The sequence below is a fragment of the Ctenopharyngodon idella genome, chromosome 16, assembly GCF_019924925.1.
Source record: "Ctenopharyngodon idella isolate HZGC_01 chromosome 16, HZGC01, whole genome shotgun sequence".
In the NCBI taxonomy this organism is placed as follows: Eukaryota; Metazoa; Chordata; class Actinopteri; order Cypriniformes; family Xenocyprididae; genus Ctenopharyngodon; species Ctenopharyngodon idella.
In genome coordinates, this window is record NC_067235.1 from 27,513,909 (window position 1) to 27,523,899 (window position 9,991).

The 9,991-nt window shown below is 37.2% G+C and overlaps 1 protein-coding gene across 2 annotated transcripts; it reads left to right on the top strand.

Moving 5' to 3' along the window:
- Positions 1–306: 306 nt before the first annotated feature.
- On the top strand, positions 307–9,564 carry mtdhb (metadherin b). 2 transcript variants are annotated; one of them, XM_051864699.1, is made up of 13 exons: positions 307–811; positions 1,173–1,262; positions 1,376–1,442; positions 3,603–3,812; positions 3,957–4,010; positions 4,116–4,286; positions 5,815–5,874; positions 6,049–6,111; positions 6,198–6,319; positions 7,061–7,171; positions 7,253–7,336; positions 7,413–7,494; positions 8,716–9,564. In XM_051864699.1, the coding sequence occupies exons 1-13, from the start codon at positions 476–478 to the stop codon at positions 8,784–8,786; spliced, it is 1,521 nt and encodes a 506-aa protein (XP_051720659.1). In that variant the 5' UTR covers positions 307–475; the 3' UTR covers positions 8,787–9,564. The 2 variants fall into 2 exon arrangements, with proteins under 2 accessions (XP_051720659.1, XP_051720657.1); XM_051864697.1 differs by having other exon boundaries at positions 308–811; positions 1,376–1,460.
- Positions 9,565–9,991: the final 427 nt, after the last annotated feature.

A 9,991-nucleotide genomic window follows, 5' to 3' on the forward strand; every position in this document is an offset into this window, starting at 1 on the left:
ACATATAAAAACTTTGCATGTCCTGTACTGGAGACAATATATAATATATTTGTATTTTACACAGTATAAATTGGGTCATATATATTCATGAAAACCTACAGTAAAGTTGTGTTTATTTAGGAAGGGGGTTCCTTCCTAGTAATAATACGCCATATTTGGGGGTCCCTGGCATCAAAAACGTTTGGAAACCCCTACTCTTGGGTACACATAGCTTAACCCTGGTTGGGAGACACTGACCTAGTCCATTTTCAAAAGACTGCAAGTAAACTCAATTGCACTCCAGCCCAATAAGGGGAGCTTGTCTGCAAGTCAGTCCATGCACCTTCAACCAATGATTGAATAGAAGCAGCAATAGCAGCCGTTATCGGTGGCACGCTGGGGGTAAACTGGCAAAGCAACGTTTATTCCCGTGCAATTATCACAAAGTATTGATTTTGTGAATGATTGCACGCCGGTGCCCGCACAATAGATTGCAATGGCACCGGGCTGGCAAGAGATCGCTTCACAGCATGTGGAGCAGATAACGGGATATGTCAGAGAAACCCTGTCGACCGGCCTCGTCTATCTGAAGTCTGAGCTGGGAATAGACTTGGGATTGAATCCTGATCTCTGCGCTCCATGGCTTCTCCTTTTAACGGCCTGGTTCGGTCTAGTTTTCATGCTAATTTTATGGGTCTCGGTCTGTCGTGGTTTCTCAAAAAGACTTTCAGGGACAGAGAAAGGAGACACCGTCGAAAACACCGGTCCAGCGCAACCGGTGAAGAAGGCAGATGAGCCCAAGAGAAGGAACAGAAAGAAAAATGCTGAGAAGGTTTGCTTCGGTTGAGGGGGGTTACTGACTCGATTCTTTTGAATCAGTTCACCAAAAAGATTCTATCAGATTCGTTTTACTGCAGGTTGCATCGTTACGCCTATAGGTGGAAACAAGCGAGTGTTTAATGAGCGAGTCATTGAATTGTTTACTCAAATGATTCATTAGAAGTACTGAGTTGTTTATGATCAAAACACCAACTGACATTCAGGCATTCAAATACTATTCAAAACAGCTGTCAAATGGCATAATTTGAATGAAATAGTCACTCTTAATAAAAATATCAGTAGTAACTTTAACATGTATTACTATCCCATTGTCTTTTGTTTTAAAAGTCAGCCATTTTCTAAATGTTTCACAGAAGGCCCAGAGGAATGGACTTGCTGTTGAACCACAGGAAGATGCCAAAGTATTGGATGGTCAAGAACTACCGGAAGGAAAGACTGACAAGGTCATAATGATATGCATTGTTTTATTCACTTTGACATTTAGGTTTAAAGGAATATTTCACCCAAAAATAAAAATACTGTAAATTATTCATCCTGATGTTCCTTATGGTTTTAGGCAAAGAAGAATAAGAAAAAGCCAAAGCCTCCTGCAAAAGAGAAGAAATCCTCTGTATCTGTTGACGGTAAAGAACCTGATGAAGGTTAATATGAATCCTGTACTTTATAAATGGTACACAGAATTAGTACAAAGAACTTAGTAAGTAATTTATTAGATTTATTTATTTATTCAGACATCTTGAACATTTCATTCATTAATACAGTTTATTCACTATAGTTTAAAAAAATGGTAATAAAATATGACAAGATCTCAGAGGTAAACTGTCAGAAAAAAACATTTCTTAATTATGTCAGATAACACTTAAGCAAAACATGGTCAGGTCAAAGTGTCTGAATAATTTTTGGTTCCAAATTTGTATCAATTTTATTGGTAGTCCACTGTAAAGAATACTTAAAGAATTTTTGGGTATAATATGTCACAGTTTACTTTATTTTGCTATCCTCACTTACATAAATGAACTATAGTGTCCTGCACCCACTAGTAAAAATATCCAAAATGTCTGAATAATTTTTGGTTTGACTAATATATATATATATATATATATATATATATAATATATACAGGTGCTGGTCATATAATTAGAATATCATCAAAAAGTTGATTTATTTCACTAATTCCATTCAAAAAGTGAAACTTGTATGTTATATTCATTCATTACACACAGACTGATATATTTCAAATGTTTCTTTCTTTTAATTTTGATGATTATAACTGACAACTAAGGAAAATCCCAAATTCAGGATCTCAGAAAATTAGAATATTGTGAAAAGGTTCAATATTGAAGACACCTGGTGCCACACTCTAATCAGCTAATTAACTCAAAACACCTGCAAAGGCCTTTAAATGGTCTCTCAGTCTAGGTCTGTAGGCTACACAATCATGGGGAAGACTGCTGACTTGACAGTTGTCCGAAAGATGACCATTGACACCTTGCACAAGGAGGGCAAGACACAAAAGGTCATTGCAAAAGAGGCTGGCTGTTCACAGAGCTCTGTGTCCAAGCACATTAATAGAGAGGCGAAGGGAAGGAAAAGATGTGGTAGAAAAAAGTGTACAAGCAATAGGGATAACCGCACCCTGGAGAGGATTGTGAAACAAAACCCATTCAAAAATGTGGGGGAGATTCACAAAGAGTGGACTGCAGCTGGAGTCAGTGCTTCAAGAACCACTACGCACAGACGTATGCAAGACATGGGTTTCAGCTGTCGCATTCCTTGTGTCAAGCCACTCTTGAACAACAGACAGCGTCAGAAGCGTCTCGCCTGGGCTAAAGACAAAAAGGACTGGACTGCTGCTGAGTGGTCCAAAGTTATGTTCTCTGATGAAAGTAAATTTTGCATTTCCGGGTCCCAGAGTCTGGATGAAGAGAGGAGAGGCACACAATCCACGTTGCTTGAGGTCCAGTGTAAAGTTTCCACAGTCAGTGATGGTTTGGGGTGCCATGCTTTTACCATGTTCATACTTTTCAGTTGGCCAAGATTTCTAAAAATCCTTTCTTTGTATTTGTATTAAGTAATAATCTAATTTTCTGAGATACTGAATTTGGGATTTTCCTTAGTTGTCAGTTATAATCATCAAAATTAAAAGAAATAAACATTTGAAATATATCAGTCTGTGTGTAATGAATGAATATAATATACAAATTTCACTTTTTGAATGGAATAAGTGAAATAAATCAACTTTTTGATGATATTCTAATTATATGACCAGCACCTGTATGTGTATTTTATTTATATATATATATATATATATATACACACACACACACGTATATACATACTACTGTGCAAAAGTCTTAGGCACATCAGTATTTTCACCCCAAAAAGGGTTTTAAGCTGGTTATTTATATCTTTTTCTGTAGTGTGTCAGTAGGAAATATCAGTTTACATTTCCAAACATTCATTTTGCGATTAATTGAAATAATCCCAGTGAGATTTTTGTATGCACAAGGAGTCTGACAACAGCTGGTGCTCCACACAGAGATCTGATCTCACCATCATCGAATCTGTCTGTGGTTACATGAAGAAACAGATGAAACTGAGACAAACTAAATCCAGAAGAACTGTGGCCGTGTCTCCAAGACTTTTGCACAGTAGTGTATTTATATATAATAAAAAATAGTCTACAGAAGTTATTTGCCTAAAAAATACCTGTGGCTCAGCACTTGAATTTTATTTGCATACAGTGGTTGGAACATGATTGTCATGGTAATTGTATCTGTCAGGTACCTGGGAGACCAAGGTCAGTAACCGTGAGAAACGACAACTGCGGCGGAAGGACAAGCCTCCAGGTGATGGGTCAGGCAGCCCTGTAGCAACAGCAGCTTTGACTGCCTTTAGTACCATGGAGCAGGTCCAAACCACCCCAGAAGAACCAGAAACCACCACCATCACCACCACTGTTTCTACACCTCCAGTCCAAAGAGAAGTGGAGGGTATGTTTACAGCTGGAATAAGTTTGAAAATGCTCATATGATCACTGTTTATAATGTGCTGTGGTACATCACAACTGTGAATATATATATATAAATATATATTCAGTCAAAAAGAATCAGTTCTTTTCTCCCTTAACTTTTTAGTTGACCCACCTGAAATTGAAGCAAGTTTTGTACAAAACAATGTCGTTCCTCAAGGTAATTAATCAAATGTTATCAGATTACAATGTGAAATACAGACAGGCTTATTTACTTATTTCTGTGTTTATGCTTATATTGATCATGCCTCCTATAATCTTGTAGTGACACCATGTTGGGAGGAAGTGTTGGCTGTTAATGGTCCTGGCTGGAGTGATCTGGGCCTGCAGCTTCCTCCTCAGATGGCCAGTGTTCAGGCAGAGAGCTGGACCAGAGTGACTGTCCCTACTGAGCGTCAGACTAGTGAACTCTCTGCCTGGCCCCAAGATATGGAAGGTACTGAGAAAAATTTCAGTAATCACAATTTCTTTAGCATATTTTGTCGTCTTATATCTCTTATTATACAGGTCTTTATTAAAATGATGGACTGGTTTAACCTTGGTGCTCATGCAGGAGATGCATGGTTTGAAATCTGACTTGCAACTGGTTACTGGTCAATCACATTTATTCTTTCTTAATGTCTTCTCTATTGCCTCAATCAATAAAAACTTATAATAGCGGTCATAATCAACTCTTTGTGTACTATTCAGTACATATCAGAGTTTGCAGGTCTGATTAAACTGATCAAAAGTGACAATACAAACATTTAAAATGTTACAAAAGAAATCGATTTCAAATAAATGCTGTGCTTTTGAACTTTCCATGCAAGAATGAATCCTGAAAAAAATTTATCATGGTTTCCACAAAAATATTAAAGGGTTAGTTCACCCAAAAATGAAAATTCTGTCATTTATTACTTACCCTCATGCTGTTCCACACCCGTAAGACCTTCGATAATCTTCGGAACACAAATTAAGATATTTTAGTTTAAATCCAATGGCTCCGTGAGGCCTTCATAGGGAGCAATGACATTTCCTCTCTCAAGATCCATAATGGTACTAAAAACATATTTAAATAAGTTCATGTGAGTACAGTGGTTCAATATTAATATTATAAAGCGACGAGAATATTTTTGGAGCACCAAAAAAACAAAATAACGACTTATTTAGTGATGGCCGATTTCAAAACAATGCTTCAGGAAGCATCGGAGCATAATGAATCTGTGTATCGAATCTGCTGTTCGGAGCGCCAAAGTCACGTGATTTCAGCCGTTGGCAGTTTGACACGCGATCTGAATCATGATTCGATACGCTGATTCATTATGCTCCGATGCTTCATGAAGCAGTGTTTTGAAATCGGCCATCACTAAATAAGTCGCTATTTTGTTTTTTTTGGCGCACCAAAAATATTCTCATCGCTTTATAATATTAATATTGAACCACTGTACTCACATGAACTGATTTAAATATGTTTTTAGTACCTTTATGGATCTTGAGAGAGGAAATAACATTGCTTCCTATGAAGGCCTCACTGAGCCATCGGATTTCAACTAAAATATCTTAATTTGTTTTCCAAAGATTAACGAAGGTCTTACGGGTGTGGAACGGCATGAGGGTAAGTAATAAATGACAGAATTTTCATTTTTGGGTGAACTAACCCTTTAAGCAGCACAATTGTTTTCAAAGTTGATAATAACAAGAAATGTTTTTGAGAAGCAAATATGCATATTAGAATGATTTCTGAAGGATCATGTGACATTTGAAGACTGGATTAATTTAAAATTCAGCTTTGCCCACACAGTAATAAAATACATTTTAAAACATTAACAGTTATTTAATATGTAATATTTCACAATATTACAATTGTTAATGTGTTTTTGATCAAATAAATGCAGTCTTGGTGAGCATAAGACTTCTTCTTTGTATATACATTGTATGTATATAAATACAAGTAGATACTTCTTTTATTATTATTCTTAATACAGGCTCCTGGACCATTGTGGATGGATCTCATATTCCAGTTTCATTCAGTGGATTGACTGCTGGTAATTACAAATTCATGAAATAAATGCATGACTAAACTGTAGCTCTGCTCATATTCAGCCAGGAGCTGTTTCTCTGTACCACTCAATCATGTACAGCATCTCCAGTTCCACCATGTTCTGTCGTATGAAAATAACTAGATCCATAAACAAAAAACGTTTACTCTGTGTTTACAGTCCCTGACCTGAGTTGGAGTGCTCCGCCTCCTGTACCAGTGGATGACGAGTGGTCTGGAATAAGTAAGAATCTATACATGCCCAGAATCTGATTTCATTCACATAAACAGAGTCACAGACTTACTAAGAGTTGCTGTTATGTTCCTAAGACAGCACATCTGCAGATCCATCATGTGATTGGAACGCTCCATCAGAGGAGTGGGGGAACTATGTTGAGCAACAGCCCACGAGCACACTGCCGCTGGAGCCGCCAGTCCCGGAAGTGGCACAGGTCAGTCCTGGAAGTGGCACAGGTCAGTTCGTTGTGCAGCTGTAGGCCTGTGGATACAAACTTCATTTTACCTCACTGGATTAATAACGAGAAGGAACTGAAATCAGTTTCTGATCTGGGTTGAGAATCCAGAATCTGTGAAAAATTAAAATAAATAATTAAAATGAAAAATTAAATAATTTTAAAATAAAAACAATAAAAATAAAACCTAGTAAAAAAGATTGTATTTGTTTACCTGCATGTCATGTGACCTTGAACTGACAACAAAGAGCATGCAAACGGGTTAAAATATTAAATTGAAATCTCTGGGGGTAATAAATATTTTAGATCAAAGGGGCTCGGCTGACAAAAAATGGGAATCCTTGGCGCAACTAATGTAGTCCCATTAAAGAACATATGAGACTTATGAGTCGGTTCTTTTAATGAATCAGTCAAAATGACTCACATGCATCTCTATAATTCCGTACCTGTAAAATAGACCTGAACTAACTTAACTAACAATGGACAGCTTTTAACAAAAAAATAGTAAATACTGTAACAAATGTATTGCTAATGTTAACTAATGGGACCTTATTGTAAAATGTTGCCCAGTTTTGTTGGAATAAATGGTATGAATAAATGGTAGTATGGCTAAAGAATTATTAATGGAATCAGAATTAACTAAATCCTGACAATTCGCATCCCTATAACCAAGCAGTTGAACAAAGGCTGAAAACTGCCTTATTTCTCTTCGTTCTACAGGAGTCTGATAACGAGAAAGATAAAGACGAAACAGGCGCCCCTGGTAGCGGAAAAGCTAAGAAGAAGAAAAAGAAGAAGAAGAAGGTAGAGGATGCTGGACCTTCTGCTCAGGTGAGAATATTTCCAGATATTATTCACAAAGAACTGATCTGTTACTTCAAAACTAATGCAGAAAATCTGCATCATATTCAGCCGCAGGTGAAGGCAGAGAGAGACACGAGTGTTGCGACACCGGCACAGAACATGAAGGGAAATGTCTCCGCTCCCACAGCAGGGGTGAGTAGAACTTTTTCAACATTCCTCTAGCTATTAGTAACAAAACTAGATCCTAAAGTTGTCGTCATCTTCACAGCCACCACCAGCTCCAGTACAGACGCAACAGAGAACAAGTGGACCCGAGCTGACTGACAAATCTGCTCCTGTACCAACACAAAGTACGTTCAACCACCATATATATATATATATATATATATATATATATATATATATAATCTACCACTTACAGCACGTGTTGGAAACGAAGCACCCATTACCATATCTGAATTTCAGCTCTGGAGGCTTCCTCAGCACTTGCATACAAAAAGTTAATTTGAACAGTAATGATGGTGTCAGTTTTACCGTATCACTTCGAGCCCTCCTCATCCTTTGAAAGTGCATGCAAAATAAATTTGCTTTTGCTTAAAACAGCATCTTCTCTACATGTTGAACCAAACTCTTCCAGGCCTCAGCTACAACTACAGTGTTTGAGGGCAGGTCAAAGTAGATATTGTTGATGGCAGCCAATAAAGACCACAGTCTGGCATTATGCAAATTAGAAGCTACATTGGTTTGTGCAGAAAGTAAGACTGGAATTACTGACTCATTTCTGGCAGTTTAGAATCGGTTCTTTCTTTTGGGAGACAATAATTCCATTATGTACTTTGCAGACCTTTTTATATTCACAAACGGCTATATTACACACAATTTATAATTTCAAAAAATGTAATTGGGGCCCTTTTAAAGGGTTAATTCTCCCAAAAATGAAAATTCTGTCTTCATTTACTCAGCCTCATGTCGTTCCAAATCCATAAGACTTTCTTTCATCTTCAGAACACAAATGAAGATCTTTTTGATGAAATCTGAGAGCTTTCTCTCCCTCTATTGACAGCTACGTGACTACCATTTTGAAATCGAGCGGTTTAGTCCAGATTTTCTGGAGACACGATTGTTTTAACTGATGAACAGATTGAATTTAGGCTTTTATTCACATATAAACACTCATCAGCGAACATAAACAGAAGCTTAACTGAACCTGCTTGGCGTGCGAGAAAGAGCCTCATTGGTTCTCACACGTCAAGCAAAATTAAATCTGTTCATCATATAAAGCAATTGAGTCTCTTCAGAAAATTTGGTCTAAACTGCTCAATTCATATGGATTAGTTTTCTGATCTCTTTATGAACTTTTTAAATTGTCAAAGTGGTAGTTGCGTAGCTGTCAACAGAGGGAGAGAAGTCTCTCAGATTTCATCGAAAATATCTTAATTTGTGTTCTGAAGATGAACTGAAGTCTTACGGGTTTGGAACGACATGAGAGCGAGTAAATAACAGAATTTTCATTTTTGGGTGAACTATACCTTTAAAGGTTTGCAAAACACTTTTTATCTCATCTCCACCAGAAAAAACAGATGACAGCTGGGAGTCCCCAAAACCACCAGTCAAAAAGAAGAAGGCTAGAAGAGAGACATGAAGAGTACGGAAGAGATGACAACATATGCAATCTTGGGGTTGTACAGAATTTCATACTTCCTGAGTGACTCATTTTTTTTATACCCTTAATCCACTGTGTTGTGAATCCCATTCTAGTGTCCACATCCCATTAGCTATATCTAGACAATGTACTGTAACATTACACGTCACATTAAGGGACACTTCAATCAGATTAGTTTCTCTTTTTTTATGTATGTTATGTTATTTGCTAATTATGCAGTCAATTTGATATGATTTGTATTTGCAGCAAAATGTTTTTGTAAGAAGATCCTGGTGATCCTCATGAAGCACTAGGGACGTATCAAGAACACTTAAGATAAACGCACAGGAGCCTATAGATCATCGAGCTGTTACATGAGAGCATTGTCTCCTCTTTCATTCATGATACACTGAGGCGGTTTAGAGTGCACAAACTTAGCCGGTTTGTTTTACTGTCGTTAGGAGGAAAAGCAACAAATCAAGCCATATGTGAAAACCGTACCGAACTCTGAGAGACGTGCTGCTGGTGAGCATGAGTAGATGACGCTATTATCAGACAAACCACTTCTTACCGTACGCTTTGGTGAAGTAGTAGTGACGTCAGCTGGGTTTTTGTGATCAATGTTACACCAGGTACAGCAGTGTCAGGAAAATTTCAATGCCTTAACTTGTGTTGTGCAAGATGGCAGCATCGATCTGTCAGCTGCATGCGGTTTCCTCTTTCGTATTTATTGGTTAATATAAGTCATGTTTAACGAGTAATAAAGATTTTCTTTGCACAGCTGTGTTGGTGTCTGATTATTCTGTTCTAAGTTTTGGCATTTTCACTCAAAAATGAAAATTGTCATTGTCATTCCAAACTTCTATGGAACACACAAGAATATATATATATATATATTTTTTTTTTTTTAATTTCCTGGGTTTTTGTTCATACAATGAAAGTTGGATTCCAGAGACTCGAATGTTCTATTGTGTACCACCGACTTCAACTGTATGGATAAAAACATTTAAAATATGGGTAACTTTACAATAAGGTGTCATTTGTTAATACATTAGCTAACACGCATTAAGGGTTAGTTCACCCAAAAATGAAAATTCTGTCTTTAATTATTCACCCTTAGTGAATCCACACCCGTAAGACCTTCGTTCATCTTCAGAACACAAATTAGGATATTTTTGATAAAATCTGATGGCTCAGTGAGGCCT

What these genes read in the sequence shown, in the direction of transcription:
- mtdhb (XM_051864697.1), top strand. Translation starts at nt 476, where the DNA reads ATGGCACCGGGCTGGCAAGAGATCGCTTCACAGCATGTGGAGCAGATA. An exon ending in AGTCCAAAGAGAAGTGGAGG is followed by an intron (nt 3,813 to 3,956) that starts GTATGTTTACAG and finishes TTAACTTTTTAG; the next exon opens with TTGACCCACCTGAAATTGAA. An exon ending in ATTCAGTGGATTGACTGCTG is followed by an intron (nt 5,875 to 6,048) that starts GTAATTACAAAT and finishes CTGTGTTTACAG; the next exon opens with TCCCTGACCTGAGTTGGAGT.